The 19277-nt window shown below is 50.1% G+C and overlaps 1 protein-coding gene across 1 annotated transcript; it reads right to left on the bottom strand.

The window, feature by feature from the left end:
• Positions 1-10659: 10659 nt before the first annotated feature.
• On the bottom strand, positions 10660-17780 carry LOC131837920 (keratin, type II cytoskeletal 74-like). The gene is made up of 9 exons (XM_059183574.1): positions 17310-17780; positions 16465-16679; positions 16018-16078; positions 15444-15539; positions 14805-14969; positions 13491-13616; positions 11831-12051; positions 11352-11386; positions 10660-10871 (listed from the first exon to the last, which is right to left on the bottom strand). The coding sequence occupies exons 1-9, from the start codon at positions 17778-17780 to the stop codon at positions 10660-10662; spliced, it is 1602 nt and encodes a 533-aa protein (XP_059039557.1).
• Between the last annotated feature and the right edge of the window lie 1497 nt (positions 17781-19277).

Here is a 19277-nt window from a genome sequence, read left to right as displayed (position 1 = left end):
TGCAGGTGGGTGAAAATTCAGGCAGTCAGCGCAGAGGAGGCAGGGAGATGGCAGAGAGGCTCACCAGGGCCTGGAGGCTTCGAGGGAAGACTTCTGAGGGAAGAATCCTGGACCAGTGGGGGATGACTGCACATTTCTTCCTTCTGATGTGTATCTGTTAGTAAGAGCAGCAGCAGCTGAGGACAGGAAATATTTGTTTGTTTGTTTGTTTGTTTGGGACCATCTCTTTAGAAAGGAAATGGAGGAGTTGCTGTCCAGGTGACATTGAACCCTGATGCCTCTCTCCAGACGCATGTGAGCCAGAGGTTTAGGCTGGCTGGGAGCCCTCCCGAGAGCAGGCATCTCCACAGTGACTCTGTAGGCTGCTCCCAGGAGTTCCCTCTGAAGGCTGTGTCATATGTCATCTCAGTGTTCCCTTGTAAGGAAAGTAGATGGTCCTTCGGCTCAAAGACCCCCTAGTTACTCCTCCCCACCTTCCTCCATCCCTCCTTTTTCCCTTCGGTCACCTCTATTGAAAGCTTCTGTGTGCCAGGCAGGTGCCCAGTGTAGGGGACATGGGGGCTTGTGGTCTAATGCTAAAGGCTTTTCCTAGCTCTTGGAACCCATCCTAGCCCTATGTCCCCCTCGATGGCTTCGCTGGCTGTATGGCTTCACTGGGACGTGTGTAACAGCTCACCAGCCTAGGCTTCGACATCCCCACAGCTGCCGCCCTGTCCCATCCTGCCCACGACTGTCGTCCTGACTGTTCCCTGCCTCAGCCAGGGACAGCTCACCCACATTCCTTATCTCCAAATATCTCCTTGGTTTTGCCACACTATCCCTATGCGGCCTGAAACACCTTTTCTCCCCAACTCTTCTGATCCAAATCCTCTGCTCTTTGAAAACCCCTCTTCGAACCCTGTTTTAACCCCATCTCCTCCTCTGTGTGCTGAACTCTTCTGTCCACTGAGACCTGAGCTGCTGTGTTCCCTAGGACCTGGGGTCTGGGCGAGGGTCCAATGTCTCCCAGTCAGCTCCTCCCTCTGTACCTTTCCTCGGGGCCCAAGACCAGCCTCTGGACATCCCTTCCCACGTGCCAGAGGACTGCTGGTTGTTGGAGCAGCGACCAAACAGCAGGGACAGTGCACCTTCAGGGAGCCCCTGGGCCTGCATCCAGCTAGAAGGCCACCAGGTAGGAGCCCAGACTAGGAGCTGGCTGCAGGGGTCTGAATCCCACTCCACCACCCAGTAACACGTAACCTCTGGAAGCTTCCATTTCCCTGACATAAATGGGATAATATACTCCTCATAGGGTAGTAGTGACAATTGCAGGCACTAATCCGTGTAAAGTGCTTGATATGTGCCTGCTGCTTTTTCAGTGTTTAACAGATATTTCAACGACCAAAAGTAGGGAGTAAAGTGGAAGTTAGGACTCAGCCTGTCCTCTCCTCCTCTGCTCTCTCTCCTTCTTCCTGTCCTCTGGAAGAGGATGTCTGGATCAACACATCTCCATACGGTGTCATCTGCTGTTGGAGGACAAGGAGGGACTGATGCTCCCAGAGACCCCAGGCTTAAGGAATATCTTTCCATGTCTCGTCATGGAAAATTCGCCATTAGAAAGAATCATAATAGTCGCTGTCTAACAAGTGTCCGCCAAGTGCAAAACTCAGTAGGAAACACTTTTCAAACATTAGGCTTCTCACAATTGATCCATTTATCAGATACTTACTGAGCACCTACCAGGTGCTGAGGGGAGCAACACTAAGTTCTTAAAGAACTTGTTTCTGGATCCATCCAAAGGCAGGTGTCCCTGGGAAAAGCATCTCATCAAGCTATTAACAAGTCATTAACACCTTAGCGTGAAGTAGTTAATCAGATACTGGCCATCGGGAATGAAACACCCAATGTTGTTGATGAGGATGATGATAGGAGAGGAAGGTGGAGGGTTCTGGGCCACCCACAGGAAGGGTGGGCCCATGTAGGTCTCCTAGGGTGCTGTGTTTTTGCTGCAGGAAAAAGGGAGGGACAGAAGGAAACCAGAACAGAGCCACAGTTCAGCAAGGTTACGAAGGCCCTGCCCTAGCTTTAAGTCTCTGGAGAGATTCAGGGGTAGGAGGAAGCAGAGCCTCCTGCCTTGGGATACCTCTGCCACTGGCAGGGGAGACTGGAGACAATTTCCTACCTCCCATGTCCCAGCTTCATCTTCCCTCACACCCTTTGAGGTATCAGGATCACTTGGTTTTCTAGGCGAGAATTAAATTTGGAGCCAGGCACGGACATCTCTGAGTCTCAGTTTTACTCATCTGTGAAATGGTGGGGAAGTATGTCATATTAGAGAATCAAACCCCCAAGTTTCCAGGACCCCATAGTTTTCCTTAGACATTCAAGGAAAATTTAAATTGCTTGTTAAATAAATAACATTTGTATGGTTCTTGATTTTATAGCCAAAATGTTTTATCTTATTTACCTAAATAATTTGTAGCTTTTTTTGGGGTGGTCTTTGTTTCTACATTGTGGCGATCAGTTGGACATGCTTGTTGTGATCCCATGGCCCCAGTCGAGACCTATTGACTCCTTACTCTCAGCCTTTTGGGTCTGATAAACGACAAGAGAAGGTCTTAGAGGGAGACAGGCAAGAAATCTAGTATAATCCAAGAGAGTAATTGCTGGATGAGAGAAAAAGAAAAAACACAGAGGAGAGGGGACGCTGAATCCACAAGGGCTGCCTGGAGGAGGGGGTTAGCGTTCCAGTCTGTTAGGGAAAAAAGCCTTGGGTAGACTGGCAATGCGGAATGGCAAAAGCAGTCCAGGAAGGGCATTTGTGAGGAAAGGACCCTCCAGCTGCAGCAAGCGCTAGTGATGACAACCACAGGTGATGACTCATAGAGCCCAAGCTCTGTATGTGATAGGATGAGCTATAGGGAGCCATTGAGGGCTCTTGAGCCAGGCAGAACCTAAGCAATACAGTGTAAGGAAGCAGAATGTGGCTGCTGGTGGGTAGGAGTAGCGGGGGTGGGGAGAGGCTGGAGGCACTGAGAGAGGGGCAGGTGGTTCTCTGAGCAAATAATCATCTCCAAAATTAAAGAGAATGAGCTGGGTTATTTGGATGACATCAGCTCTGATCCTGCCAGCTCTGCTCAGCAGACCGACTCAGGAAGGGAACGTGCTGCCGGTGAGCCCCCCGCAGGGGTCCCTCCTCGTACCCTTGTACCCCCTGCAGTTCCAGGCAGGTGAGGCACTGAGCCCCAAGCCAGCTGGATGGAATGCAGTCTCTGGGGGACTTGGCTGCAATCAGAGCCACTCATCTGGGGGCAGGATGGCTGTTCAGCAGGTTTGCAGCTGGCGAGGCTGAAGGTGAGCTCATCCCAGAGGAGCTGGGGTATAAAGGACGGAGAAGGGCTGTCCTGCCAGGCACTCAGCTCCACTCCCACCCACAGTGTGGCTGCCAGAGAGGCTTACTCCTCACTCAGCTCTGGGGCCAGGAGCATCTCCTTTGAGCTTTGCTGACCATCTTCTTCCTCCAGTCCCACCCTAAGCTTCTGGTGAAGGGTGTGGATTACGAGAACCTGAGGACCCAGGTCCAGGTCCTGCCAGGTGACCATGGGCAGGTCTCCCAACTTCCTAAGCCTCTGTTTCCACATCTCTAAAAAGGGGGCTGTTCATACCTGCTGCACCTGCTCCCAGGGGTGGATGGGAGACACCACTTAAATAATCATGATGATGCTGATACTACTAATGATAGCTACCACACGCTGTGAGCTCTGTGGGGTACAGCTCTGAGCACTTCCCATGTAGTAACTCATTTAGTCCTCTCGACAGCTGTGTGAGGCAGATACTATTATTACCCTGTTTTGCAGATGGAGATACTGAGGCACCAAGAAATTAAGTAACTCACTGGAGGGCACATGGCCACACGGCTCATGAGCAGAGGGCTCAATCCCAGCAGCCTGGTGACTGTGCATGCTTAGCCTCTACGCTGTCCTGGCTTACTCCTGTACAGATGTCCAGCACAGGTGCCTGCCCGTTTTCAGGTGCATAGGACCAGCTCTAGTCTCCCCCAAGCTCCAGTTCTGTGACCCTGCTCTCCCTCCATCATCCGAACCTCAGCGTGATGAAATGTGCTCACCAGGACCGACTTCCTCCCACTCCTCTTCCTGCCACCACAGACCCTCCAGACAGTGGGATCTGACCCCAAACTCTCCTTCTCAGCCTTCTCAGCTCTCCTGAAGAAAGTTAATGTAGTGTCAGGACTTGGGTGAAGATGGGTGGCGGGAGCCTATGAGGTGGTTCCATGTTTCTCACACACAGCAAGGCTTTTCCCTGATGTCCTGCTCTGGGCTATTCCCCCAGCCTCCTGCCCACTAGGGCAGCTTGTCCCATCCTTTAAGACAAACCAAGACACACCTCCTCTAAGAAGCTCCTCCCCGGTCTCCACATCCTCCTTCTCAGGGTCCGTTGCACCTCTCTGCACACGCCTGATTGCCCAGGTGCTGTGTGCATCCTTCCAAAATGATCGAAGAGGTTCCTCCGAGGTCGGGCAATGCATTTTGCTCCTGTGGCCCCAGGCTCCAGGGCTTGTTCCAGCTGATAGATGTGCTCTAGCACGTGTCAGAGGGCACGTGTGGGTGCGTAGCGGTGTGGGGGTGGTCATGAACATGGATGTGAGCACCGTGGGTATCCGGCCTGTAGGGAGTGGCATGGCGGCCCCAGTGATCTGCGGCTGACAGTTACTGCGATGGGCCAGACCCTAGCTGTATGGGCCTGCGAGCCACTGGCATATGTCTGAGCACATATACACTGGCTTCTAGTGACAGTCCACCTGACAGTGGGTCCCTGTCAAATTAGCTCACTGTTCTTCTCCGTTAGTGGCACATGGGGGACAGTTCCACCTTCATCATATCTTTTTTTTTTTTTTTAAGATTTTACATATTTATCTGAGAGAGAGAGAGACTCTGCACAAGTGGGGGGAGAGGCAGAGGGAGAGGCAGGCTCCCTGCTGAGCAGAGAGCCCGATGCCAGGCTCGATCCCAGGAACCCAGGACCATGACCTAAGCTGAAGGCAGATGCTTAACCAACTGAGCTACCCAGGCCCCTTTTTTCTTTTTCAATAATAGCCAAGGGGGGAAGCATGGTGACTCCCAGCTGATGACCAATTGAGGGAATCAAATTCATTCATTCATTCATTCATTCATTCACTCAACATCCCCGAAACCATGAAAATGAGAGGTTCTAGCTAGCTGGGCCTGAAAACTCATCCTTTCCTAGGGGCAACAGGATGGACAAGGGGACTTCTCAAGGTCACAGAGCATCCATTCCACTGAGACCTTCTCTACCAGAGAACACAGATGAATCAGTGAAAGCCTCGCACAATACCAAGTTTGGAAGCCAGGGAGAACACGTCTACAGGTGAGAAAATGAGAAGGTTTGAGGCCAAGGGAAAGGCACAGGGAGGAAAGGCTTGGAAGAGTGGCGGCTCCAAGAGGCACGGCACATACATTGTGACTGCCCTCTTTCACATTGTGTGATTCATTCTCCAATTACGGAGCAAGCACTCTGGGCCAGAGGAAGAAGGAGGCTGGCAAATTCCCGGGCTTGCCCTTGGCCAATCAAACAGAGCACTAGTTATTTCCATGCCCCTACTAGCCCCAACTGCTCCCCCATCTTTATTCCAGGTTGCTATTTTCCATATGGTGGGAAAGGCCAGGAGCGTGTCCAAGGACATGGTTTCTTGGGCGTCTTCCTTGCTACCCCTCTGCCCCCAAATTTTATTTTTTATTTGCGTGAGATTCACGTAACATATAATTAACCATTTTAAAGTGAACAATTCAGTAGCATTTAGTGTATTCACAAGGTGGTATAAGCACCACCTCTATCTATGTCCATACATCTCATCACTCCAAAAGGAAATGCAGTACCCCGTAGCAGGCACTCCCCATTCCCCTATCCCAGTCTCTGCCACTGCATAGTTTCCATGGATTCACCTGTTCTGGACATTTCATATGAATTGAGTCATGCAATATGTGACCTCCATGTCTGCCTTCCCTCAGTTAGCATCACGTTTCCAAGATTCATCCATATTACAGCACGTGTCTGCACTTCATTTCTTTTTATGCCTGAATAATACCCTGTTGCAAAGCACATACTACAATTTTTTGTAACCATTCATTGTGGCTATGTCTCTGTCCTATCGGGCTGCTACAACAAATACCACAGACTGGCCCCTTATAAGCAACAGAAATTTACTTCTCACAATTCTGGAAGCTGGGAAGTCCAAGGTCAAGGCTCTAGCATGGTCACACTGCAGAGGGTGCACAGCCAGCAACTTCTCCTATGTCCCCATGTGGTGGGAGGGGCTAGAGAGCTCTGGGCGGTCTCTTTATTAGAGCACCAGTCCCATTCATGACCTAAAACCTAAGTACTTCCCAAAGGCCCCACCTCCTAATACCACCATCTTTGGGGATTAGGGTTTCAACATGTGAATTTTGTGGAGACACAAACACTTAGAGCATAGCAGTCTGTTTCTACCTTTGGTTATTGTGAACCATGCTGCTGTGAACACGCATGTACAAGAATTTGTTTAAGCACCTGTTTTCAATTCTTTTGGATATATAGACCAAGGAGGGTAACTGCTCACATGCTAGTCCTATGTTTAACTTTATGAGGAAAAGCCTGACTTTTTCACAATGGCTAAACCATTTTACATTCCCACCAGTCACATACAAACGTTCCAATGTCTCCACATTCCTGTCAACACTTTTTATTTTCCTTTTTTTTTTAATTACAACTGTCCTAGTGAGTGTGGGGTAGTACTCCACTATGGTTTGGGTTTGCATTTTCCTCATGATGAGTCACGTTGAGTATCCTTTCATGTGCTTTTTGACCATTTGTATATCTTCTTAGAAATAAAGTCCATTAAAGTCCTTTGCTCATGTTTTAACTGGGTTGTTTGTCCTTTCGTTGTTGAGTGCTATGAGTTCTTTATATGTTCTGGATGCTAGACCCTTAGCAGATAGATGATGGGCAAAGGTTTTCTCTCATTCTTCAGGATTTCTTTTCACTTTCTTGGTAGTGTCCTTGGATGTACCGAAGTTTTTAAATTTTGATGAAGTTCAACTTAATCTATTTTATCATTTGGTGCTTGTGCTTTCGTGTCATATATAAGAATCCTTTGCCAAATCCAGGCTCATGAAGATTTATCCCTTTATTTCTTCAAAGAGCTTTCCAGTTTTAGCTCCTATATTTAGGTTGTTAATCGATTTGACATAATTTTTGTATATAATGATAAGTGGGAGTCCAACTTCATTCTTTTGTGTGTGTGTGCTAACCAGTTGTCCCAGCATATCCAGGAATGGTGTCGGCATCCTTGTCAGAATGGCCATAAATGCATGGGTTTTCTCCCCCAAATCTTTTAAACGTATTTGTGCTAGGTAAGAAGACCCTACAAGCCCTATCCCTAGGTGTCTCTGCTAAGTGAAGCTTCCTTAATTGGAAAGCCCAGCAAAGAATAAAGCCAGTCCTTGCCCTCGAGGCCCCCAAGTCTGGCACTGATGGAATCAGTCACACAGAGAGATCATCTCAACTGCATGTGGAAATGTCATGTAAGCAGTGGGCATAGCAAGGTCCTAGAAAATAGACACTCAGACAGGCCTAAAGATTCAGAAAGATTTCCAAGAAGAGTACCCAAATGGAATGTCAAAGGAGCAGTAAGAGTTGTCCACGTAATAAAAGGTGTAAATGGAAGTCTCCATGCCCAAAGACCATGTGAGCACAGACATCACCCAAACAGATGACTCAGCCCCTAAGTGGACATTCGCTGGAGGTCTACAGAGAGCAAATGAATAAGATACTTATGCTCCCAGACAGTGTGGACACTCCTTCACTCTCCATTCCCCTAGACTGCACTCCAACCAAAACTTCCATGCACATATCTTCCTTCCGGTCTCTTTGCCCTGTGTACTGAAGTCAGACCCACAGAATTTAAGTTGGCGACCATGGTCCGATCTCTATGACTTCCTCTCTTGGGCTTCAAAGGAGTCCAACTGAGTCATAAAGCAAGAGCAAAGTCATCCTTGTCCACTTCTCAGGATTTCAATTAGACCCCAGATTACAAAAAATTTCTCCATTTCTCAGGCAGATAAACTGCAACCAGAGGGGTTGCCCCTCTGCCCTCCTCAATACCCCAGCATAGGACATGTTTCCTCAGTTCCCCAAAATCACATCTGCCTAGCCTCTGGGTCCTTCACTGTGCACCCAGCACCAGGCACAGCACCCAGGCCTCGTAACCCAATGGCACACCGGCACTCTGGTCCTGGAGGAGGCAACTCCATGGATGGCTCATGGGTTCCTCTAAAGGCTGTCTCAGGTTGTAGATCCGATCTGCCCATCCCTTCCCCCATAGCCCCTCTTACTGGGTCACTGGGAATTTGGTCTTTGGGGAAAGGCAGAGTATCAGTGCTGGGAAGGACCTTAGGGTTTTCTGGCCCCGGGGTTCATGACCCAGGGAGTCCATGGGCTTTGGAGAGTTTGCAAACCTCTGAACAGGTAGACATAATTCTCTACCTTTTTCAGGGGGAAAATGTCCAAAGCTCATCTCAGTTGGTCTGAGTGTAACAAGTGACTGGTTAGTGGCTGAGCCAGAACAGAACCCTCTTTAAGTCCCAGGGCATTATTCCCCATAGTCACCACAGCAGTGACATCAGAGGGAGGCATTTGGGCAATAAGCCCACCAGACTCTTGGGCTCTTGTGCTTCCCAAGCTTTACTGCATCTTGGCACACAGAGGAGGACCTCCATAATACATGAAAGACACAGTGAGGCTAATGGAGGTGGCAGCTTGGGGCCTCTCGCCCCTGTCTTTGGAAGACCAGCCACTATTACCCTGAGGGATGGAGGAGCAAACAGCTCAGGACACCCATGTTACTAGATGGACCAGAAAGCACGTCCAAGGGCTGAATTCTGCACACCAAAGCTGAGGGACTAGAAATCCCACCCAGCCCCGCTACCTACTTCAGAAAATCTAAGATCTCCCAGCCCTCACCAAAATAAGCACACAGAACCTGTCCCCAAACCTATTGTGACAGTGTGATTTAAGTTCTCTCTCCAGGAATCTATGTGCCCATCTTTCTAGTTATTTGATTACACTTTCCTCCTCCTCCAGGAGGCCTTCCTTGTTTAGCTTCTACATCCTGGTCCCCAATCAGCGATGCCTGATTTGTACCAGGACATGGTTTTATGCATATGTCCATCTCTCCCATCAGCCTTGAGATCACGTCCAGAGCAGCCTGCTCTGATCTGCCTCAAGACTCCCTAAAGGCTCGTACACGTGTGTGGGCCAGAGCCCATTATCATTAGGGGGTGGGCAATTTGGTGAGATCGACACACTGACAAGACTGACACACTGATATCACAAGGGAAGTTTATTGAATGTACAGCAGAAATCCTGAGTCCTTAACTCAAGTGATGGAGGGACTGGGTGTTGCCATTCTTGGGAATATTTACACCAAGAGTCCGATAAGTCCAGACTTCCAGGCTGGACAGTGCCACCAGAGATGGATCAAGCTCCCCTCACTGAACACAACTCATAGCAACAGGAATTGAGGATCACAAGCACTGCAGGTTATGGCCCTAGCAAGAGGACTAAAGATACATCACATACCACAGTCCTTGACAAAAAGGCAACATAATCATGCTACCCTCATAAAAAAAAAAACACCTGGGGATAAAAATATATGTATATAAAAAATATATGTTTATAAAAAAAAAAAAAAAAAAAAAACCTAGCGTTTGAAACAATTCCCTCTGTTACAGAGGCAGTGATATGCCATGGAAAGAATATAGACTGTGGAGTCAGTTAGACCTGGGCTCCACTCCCAGCCTGGGGAACTTAGTGGGTGACAGGGACGGGTTCTGCAGCCTCTTTCTTGGAGGCTGGGACTTCTCCTCTGTCCTGAGGTTGCCAATTGCACCCACCTTGCAGGCTGGGTAAGCACGAGGGGCAATGCATGCAAGGAGCCTGGCACATAGCAGCTGCTTATCATAGGGTAGTAGCTCTTACCAATAGTAGAGTGGGTGGGTGACACAAGGTGGCAGGAAACCCCCAGTTCTCTGTCACTTGGCTTTGTGAAGCTGGGTACAGCTGGTGGTCTGAGCATATACATCTTTTCTCTTGAATAAAGGGGTCATTCAGCAAAGAGCTTTTGGAGGGGACAGGCAAAGCCTGGCTGACCGTGCCCCTCCCGGGCACACACCTTCATCCTCACCCCCGAAGCTCGGGTTGTTGGGGGGAACTTCCCAGACACCTGCTGATTCAGCCTAAGCCCCAAACAAGACTATTCTTCTTCCCCTCCCTCTCTGCCTCCCTTCTCTTCTCTCCCTCTGGGGAGGACCATAACTTCCCAGAGCCAAGAAGGCAATTATAGCCTGGGTCCCAAAGCCTTCTGCCAGCTGAAGGCAGTAAGGAAAACAAGAAGTCAGTGTCCACACGGGACCTGAGAGGATAGAGAGGCGATGGTGCCAGTCAGAGCTGGACAGCGAGGGGGGCCAAGGCACAGGTGGTCAAGTACACTATGGACAGTCCAGGACTCAGGGGGTGGAGGATGGGGAACAACAGACATCTCTGGGCGTGGTGGCGGTGGCAAGGGCATCTCTTCTCCCAGATCCTCAGGGGAGTGGGCCCTCGGGCTTATCGGGCGGCTTTCCTGGCTGGGGTGCTGGCAGAGGTGCTCTTGCCCTTGAGGTCTTGGGAGTCCTTGAGGTCTCCTCCATGGGCCCCTTTGGCCCTGGACTGCCCAGCCCGAGAGCTTCTGTAGCTGCCCACCACGCTGCTGGCCCCGGCGTCGGCACTAGAGGAAGAGCGGGGATGGTAGTAGCCGCTCCCACCGCTGCTGATGACGGCTGAGGAGGAAGGGCCAAGAGCAAAGAAGAAGGACAGCAAGGATCAGTCAGAAAAGGAGCCATCCTCCCTTGTCCCCAGCAACCCTCAGCAGCCAGGAAACACCATCAATATGAACGAGCACCCTGCAAAGTGCCAGGCTCTGGGTGAGGTGAGGACCACATGACACAGACGCGATCTCTGCCCTCCTGGAGTTTCCTGGACCATTTGACACCCCAAGTGTACATTTGCAACCTTCTCTCTCATTAATAATGCCCCGGGGAGAGACAGAGAGGAAATGCAGTGGGAATGACTTCAGCCACTCTTTCCATGGGTCTAAGGGAAATAGGTTTCCTTTGAAGCCAGAGAAGTTTCAAAAGACAGTAACGGAAACTTCCCAATTGGGGGAGACTATGAGTGGAGGGGGCATCACCCTATCCTGGGGTCCCCGCCTGCCTACCCAGCCAGAATCCCCACCAGACCTATCTCTCAGGTATACTTACAGATGCTCACAGAGGATGGATTCTCACCAGACATCCTGTAAGACAGAAAGTTAGAGAAGGATTAAACCTCAGTGAAGTGTCTACACTCAGCTACAACCTTGATGGGCACCTGCTTTACCATGTATGTTATTTTTATTCATCCTTAAAACACTCTGTGAGATGGAGATTATAATCCCATTTTATAGGTGAAGAAATAAATACACAGAGACACTAAAGGATCTGCCAGAACCACAGCTTGTATGTGCCAAAGGAGTGAGGAAATCTGTTCTGTCTGATCCCACTTGCCCTTTGACAGCATCACCTGTGCTGCCTGCTTCATGTTTGAGTTTCCCTCGCAGGGAGCAGGAGTTGAGCTCCCCAGTCAAACCAGCACTCTGTCCTTATGTCTTTTATCTTCCACTTCCCAAATGTCCCCCGCCCAGCAGGGAGCCACCCACAGCCCCTTCTCTCCAGAGCTCCCCTCCACATCCCCCTCCAACCTGCACTCCTCGCCCTCCAGCAGCTTGCGGTAGGTGGCGATCTCCATGTCCAGGGCCAGCTTCAGGCTCATGAGCTCCTGGTACTCGCGCAGCATCCGGGCCAGCTCCTCCTTGGCCTGATGCAGGGCGGCCTCCAGCTCATCCAGCTTGACCCGGGCGTCCTTCAGGGCACAGTCGCCCCGCTGCTCAGCATCGGCGATGGCCGTCTCCAGGTTGGCACACTGAAAACCAAAGAACAGAGAGCTCATCAGAATGCAATATAGTTCTCAGCTCTTCTGGGCTCAGTAGCAAAACCCCCTCACTTCCCAGTTGAGACCCAAGGTGAGAGTGAGTAAGGCTCCAGGGACAGGACTATAGCCCAGCCTCCTCTATTTTCTATTGCAGATGGATTTTCTGTGAGAAGCTATTGAAGTAATTGCATTTCACGAATATAGGAAGAAACTTGTGATGTTTGCGAAGTTGACTAGTTCCTGCTCTTGGAGGCCACCAATGGCTCTAGGCTGAAAGGATACCAGGTCCAGGAGAATCATGCTGAGACCCCAGCCAAGTCGCCTCTAGGGATCAGACAGCATGACAAGGCACCACTATAGTCGGATTCCTGTCTGCAGGACAGCTCCCAGTGGGGACCTTTGACCTGTTAGCACCAAGAGTGAGCGTTTCTGGAACACTCCAGGGTTTTGCAGGAGGATCTGGCTAAACACTCCCCTTGTCAGCTTGAATTGGGTGAGGGAGGCTTCCCTTAGAGCTGGAGGTTAAAGGCATGAAATCATACCTCAACCTCAGAAACTGGGTTCTGACAAACATCTAGCAGCACTAGGATGCTTTGTACTGATGGAGAGGAAGGCTGTTGCCATGCTCCGAACATTGCCTGGCGTGGAGGTTGTGGGGACACAGGGAGGAAAATGGGCTCCGATCTTTCACCTTGGTGTCCTATCACTAGTAGAGTTGACCTGGTTCTTTGAGGAGGACAAAGAAAGAATTCCCCACCTTTTTAATATTATCTCCCCGCTGCCATGGTGTTTAAGCTTTGCTGCCTTCAGGGAAGACAGGATTCCCTAGATGAAGTGGACATGGTATCATGATACAGGGAAGGGACACCCAGGAGGGCTTCATCTTCTGCTGTCCCCCCTTGGTCACCAAGATGATGCCCCACCTTAAGGGCAGGAACTTAGAATGGCCACAGAAGAGTCTGGGATACATTCCCTCTGCACTCCTCCATATGTATTATGTGTAGTGTGGGAAGAGAAGGCGTGGGACCTGCCATCAGGGGATACGTCTGAAGGGAATGTAGGGCAGGTTTGTTGCACGCAGAAAAGGTCTGAGTAAAAGGAGGAAAGAAGGAGGAAACCTGACTTCTGTCCTGACTGCTGATAACAGCTGGGCAAGTCACTTCCCCTCTCCTCATCTGCCCATCTTCTTTATCTGCAAACTGGGAGGCAGACGAAGTAAGCTCAAGGCACTTCCCAGCTCTTAGCAGAGTGCCAGCTCTGACCAAAGGTACAGAGGCAGGTAGGAAAGAGAGACATTAGATGGCTGAGGGGCTCCCAAATCCAAATTGGGAGATATGCTTTCTACTAAACTGGGCTCCAGTTTCTCCACCGCAGAGGATGAAATTGAACTTCACAAAGAACCTGACATTCTTGGCGAGGTTGCTGCCCACCTGCTTCTTTACACTCGCAATCTCACACCGGATCCTCTGGATGAGCCGGTTCAGCTCTGACATCTCGTTCTTGGTGTGTTTGAGGTCATCACCATGCCGGCCTACTGCCAGCTGCAGCTCTTGGATCTGGTTTCCGAGAGATAGAAAGTTGGTTATGAGACAGGACTGCACCTCCACCCCCGAATCGAAGTAGTGGAAGGGTCCTAAGCAAACAATTCCATGGCTGAGGCCAAACAGGGGAGGTGTGTCCAGGACAGGGCGTGATGGAGCCGGAGCCTGGGCATCCCTCTGGCTGTGTGGTGGTGGTTCCCACCAGGAAGTCCACCCACTTCTCTAAGTGGAAACTGTGCACTGGACACATCCTTTCTCTTTGCCCTGCCTGCAGTCTTTTCCGAGCTGGCTGAAAGAAAAGTGCAGGTCACATTTATTAAGCACTTTTGAAATGTAAGAAGAACTCTCTACTCATTAAGCATCTCTATATAGAGGCCTCTGCTAAAGGCCAGATTGTACTACTCAACGTGCTAAGGATGCAGCAATGAGCAGGATAGGTGAGGTCCCTGCCCTCACAGAACATGAATTCTCCTGAAACCCTTTCTCAGTGGCAAGTGGAGGGCCAGAAGCTGAGGGCAGTGTGTACACTTGGGGTGGTTGGATTGTTAGCTCAGGGTTTGTAGCTCATACCTTCCCCTCTTCCTTGACCAGTCCTCCAGAGAAGAGGGGATGGCATATCCATGGACAGGGGATGAGGAACCTATGATCTTTGCTGTGGGTGGGATTTAACAAATGTGAAAAGGAGTGCCAGAACAGGGCTGGTAGAAAGCCCTGGAGAGCAAACAGTAAAGGGTCTTCTCCAAGCATTACTCCCAGTACCCAGAAGTCAGATAGACTTCCACTTCTTCCTCTTGGAAATCTTTCCATATTGTCCAGAAAAGAGCTCATGGCTTCCTTTTCACTCCTTACCCCACCCTGGATTTCCCATAGCAGCTCTCCATCATATTTGTTACTCTCTTTCCTTCTGCCCCATGATGACAAACCCTAATCCCTGGAAACATATTTGTTCTACAGCAGAAACACCTATCTTCTTTTCTCCATCAGATGATTGCCTGTCCTTTTCTATTGAATGTGCCCATCAATTCATCTTTGATAATAGTCTCTACTGAGAATTCTTTTTGAATAGAATATCATTAAAGCATTGGTTATAACCATTCTTTCATTCAACACATCTACAAAGGTTGCTCTTACATTCCCTGGTGGAGGTATCCCTTCCCAGGAAAGGAGAAGCTGGTGGAGGACAGAGATCCCCCTGGTGCCCACCTTGCTCTGGTACAGTGCCTCGGCCTCAGCCTTGCTCTTCAGGGCGATCTCCTCATACTGAGCTCGGACCTTGGCAATGATGCTATCCAGGTCCAGGTCCCGGTTGTTGTCCATGGACAGGATGACTGAGGTTTCACTGGCATGAGTCTGAATCTGGGCCATCTCCTGAATTGAGAGATGAGGACAGAGTCAGGGTCCCCTAGCCTCCCTTGGTTGCCTATTCATCTTCTGGGCTCAAGTGGTGGGAAGAAGTTCCTGCTCCAGATCTGAATGTTGGAGCCAAAGGAGAAGGCTCACAGCACCAGAATGCATCCTTCATGAGCAGTAGGCAGTGAGAGACATTTCCTATAATTCACAGAGTCAAGAGCCTGTGCTTGTATAGGACTTCAATGGGTCATTGTTTTCTGCCTGAGTGAAAGATCACTGTCAGACCAGGTGGGATTGTCTCTTGCATGTATGGTCTTTGGGGACCAAGATCCTACAATTCCATGGTCTCCCATGCAGAGTTTTGCACCTTCCTATCAAAACGTCCTTCATTCTGTTATCCTAAATCCCTCTTACTGGCATCTCCCCAGAAGAGCCAAGTGAAGCCCTCAGCTGAAAAGGGGCGGGGTGGGGGAAAGTTAAGAGCATCCTCACCGCGTCATACAAACACTTGAGGAACTTGATGTCTTTGTCCAGAGAATCTACTTTGGCCTGGAGATCCACCTTCACTGTGTAGGCTGCATCGGCATCCTGACAAGAGACACCCCAAACATTCAGTCAATACAACCCTCATCTTGTGAGCTTTCCCTGTCCCTGCTCCCAGAGCCATCTGATTTCCTATTGTTTGCCTGCAAAGGGAAGCATATGGATGAATAAAATTATTCAATATTGCTTTTTCTCATACTCAATGGATCTTTGAAAATAGAGAAAGGGAAAAGTTGTTCTGTTCCACTGGAGGAAACAAAGCCCAGGGAGGTAGAATGAGTTTCCCCAAGTCACACAGGAAGGCCAAGCTGGACCAGAGTTTCCCTTTTCCCAGAAGAGAATTCTCTCCTGTCTGTTTCTGTCCTTTGCTTGGGTGTGTATCCTGCCTCTAGCTAGAGGCCAGAACCATGACTCCATTCCAACTCAGGCATCTGCCCCTCTCCAGAAGGCCTGAGCTGGAGTCCTGAGCATAGTTAGTTAGGAGGGGGATGCAAAAGAGAGCATAAGCTCTTTGTTCCCTTACCTTCTTGAGCACCACAAAATCGTTCTCAGCTGCTGTGCGCCGATTAATCTCCACCTCATACCTGGGGGCAAAGAGAGAAGTTAGCAGATCCCTACACGATCTCCTAGAGGTGAGTGCCACATAGGCTGCGGGTGGCAGGACTCTGCCCCTGAGTTACCTCATATATATTCCACTCACTGGATCCTAGGAAAATATCCAAATGCCTATTAGGTTCCCCAAACTGGCCACTGAACCAATCACTGGATCAAAGAGCAAGAAACTCCTTCTGATCAACCAGGTAGGAAGTTCTCATCAAACAGGGCAGACTCTTCCCCCACAACCAAGGGAGGGGTGTGAGCCCCTGGCGCTAGTTCTTGCTCTCTCCTCTCCTAAAATGTAGGCACAGAGATCGGGCTTTCCCAGGAATCTCTGGGAACATGACCCACGATCTTGGTGGGGCCTGCTCACCTCTTCTTGTAGTCCTCCACCACGTCTCGCACATTCCTCAGCTCCGAGTCTAGCCGCACCCTGTCCCCAGACAGAGTCTCCAGCTGCTTCCGCAGGTTGCTGATATAGCCCTCAAGGATGGGCTCCAGGTTCTTTCTGCAGTTGCTCAGGTCCAGCTGCTGCAGCAGCTCCCACTTGGTCTCCAGCACCTGGTTCTGCTGCTCTAGGAACCGCACCTGGGACCACAATGGAGGTGACCATGTCCTTGGACATAGACTATTGACTCTCAGGTTACATAGATTTTTTAAAGTCATTAGCCTCAGGTGTTGACTCTAGACTCTTGGAATTCCATGCAAACTAGACCTTGTACGAGTGCCCATCCCATAGCTTTCTAGACAAAACCAATCCCTGAAAACTCATGGAGGAAGGAAATACCATAATTTTCTTTCATTGTCTGACTCAGCACGCAGGAGATGCTCCTCCTGATGACTCAGCCAAGTGTTTCTTCTGTACTGTGAGCCCTCCCCTCCCATTGGTGTTGCTCAGGTGGTGTTGTTCCTAGAGTCAACACTACCAGTTCTTCATCTTCTTTAAAGAGCTGGAGATTCATCCAACTGTCCTCCAGAAACCCAGTACTTCTTTCTCAAGGTGGGGCTATACTTTACTCAATTTTCCACCCTTCTCTGCAAAATACCCTGCAGAAGCAACACATTCATTTATTCCTTTGTGCTACCTAGCTTACAGGATGTTATGATGGAGGAGCCCCAGCTGCCACCTTTCCATCCACAGTGCCCTGTCCACTCCCAGGCAGCAGGGAATTGCTCACATCTCACTGAACTCTCTCATCCTCCTCCCGTGAGACCCACCTTATCGATGAAGGAGGCAAACTTGTCATTCAGAGCCTTGATCTGCTCCCGCTCCTGGGTGCGCACTCTCTGGATCTCAGGGTCCAGCTCCACGTTGAGGGGAGCCAGGAGGCTCTTGTTGATGGTGACCCGGTAGATACCCCCAGGTGGGCACATGGATGGGCACACAGGCCCTGAGGCCACACTGCCAAACATGCTTCCAGCAAAGCCAGTGGCCCGGCCTCCTCCATACCCAGAGCCAGGCCCAAAGCTATAACCTCCAATGCAAACACCACCACCTGCCATGTTGAGGGAAATACACCGATTCCCTCCAAGGCTGTAGAGGCTCCAACTGCCAAAGCCAACCCCAGGTCCTTTGCCAGCTGCGCGGTAAGAAGCCGCACTGCCCACAGCCTTCCTCAACACCACTGCTGAGCGCCCACTGAAGCCACCCTTGTCACCACCAGATTTGATGTTCAGTTGCCGACTCATGGTGGGAAAGATGGAGTTGACAGAGTTGGAGGAAAGCAGTCACTAAGGGATAAAGAATGAACGCTCTGATGACGCACGCAGAGTGTGGCCTCCTTTTATCCTGTCAAGCCCAGGACACCGGAAAAGGGCGTCTCTCCATTATCTTCTTTCCTTGTGCCAAGGGCCAGGAGCCATGGGTAATTTGTAGAACAGAGATCTCCAACCTCTTTATGGCAACAAAGCGTTTCCGATAGCCGGCAGAATATGCTGCACTTGCAGACTGGGGTGGTCTAATCAGGCATTTATCTGTGCTCTTAATTAGGGACCTGGGGACTTATCCCCTTCTGAGATCTCCTAGCTTTCTTTTTCCAGGGCTACCTCCTTCTTGCTTATCTATCAGCAAGGAGCAGGGGAAATGTCTGGCTTTATCGAGAAAGGGCTCCTCCAAAAACCCAAGGTTTCCTTCCAAGATAATCCGTCTCCTAGTATCTGGTCTTGTTGAGGAGTCAAAGTGTTCATGCCAGAGAAAAAGAGACTCGGAAACGTGAGGAGTGTCTTCAAAGATCTAGATCCAAGACAGAATTTCCAGAGTCACTCTTTGGGTCTCTAAGAACCCCAGCTGCCCAGCGGTAGAACAGACCCCAGGAAGATCGTGGAAATGACCCCACAGAGTCTGCATGGTCCTCAGCTCGGGTATTGTCTGGGGATTTCCGTGGGTGAGACCTGGGTGGTGGTGACCTTGAAGTTGCCTTTTCAACGGTGAGAAAGTTTTCAGGCAGCTGGCAGTTCCTTCAGCCACGTTTTTGCTCCTGAACAAGATCTGCCCCATCCTGGGAGCCCAGGCATTAGTTCTTCCCTCCTTGGGGAGAACATCTTCCCAACTCTTATGCTCCCTTGGGAAACATTCCATGCCCAGGGACCAAGAGAGAGGGGTCCCTGAGCTTCATTCATGGGTTCAGTGTGGTCTGTTCTGCCAGTTTCCAGATCACTTCAAGAAGTTACTCAAGTTGGGGATATGAGAAAGCAGTCCCTTGTTAGCTCAGGTAGCCCTGGCAGGTGAAATGTTACAAAATTACTCCAAAAACAGGCATCTGGTAGCTACCATAATGCAGGACTCTGACCACTTCCTATAAGTAAACTGAGCAGCTTTAACCCATTTGGATCAGCCAGATAGTGGTAGATCAGTGTTCCCACTGCTGGGGAGGAGGGTGGAGATGGTGCTGGCCAGCAGGCTGGAGCCTGGACTGCTTCTCAGAGGGTCTTCCCTTCACATGGTGTTCTCCTCACATCCCAGAAAGTGGCAGTGGGAGTTCCTTCTCTAGGAACCCTGTCTCCCCATCTTCCCGGCAGGGCCTAGCCCTAAGGCATAGGAATGCATAATTTAAATGGTTTCTTGGGGCTTTCTAAGCCAAACTGAAAGTGCTGGTGTGTGCATGTCAACAAACGGTGTAATTCCCCAGACCAACATATGGCCCCAGTCCCCAAGGAGGCTCCAGACCAAAGAGAGGGATCTACATA

Source organism: Mustela lutreola, chromosome 8 (genome assembly GCF_030435805.1).
Source record: "Mustela lutreola isolate mMusLut2 chromosome 8, mMusLut2.pri, whole genome shotgun sequence".
Lineage (NCBI taxonomy): Eukaryota > Metazoa > Chordata > Mammalia > Carnivora > Mustelidae > Mustela > Mustela lutreola.
Note: the sequence above shows the minus strand (reverse complement) of the source record. Positions and strands in the feature narration are given on the sequence as shown.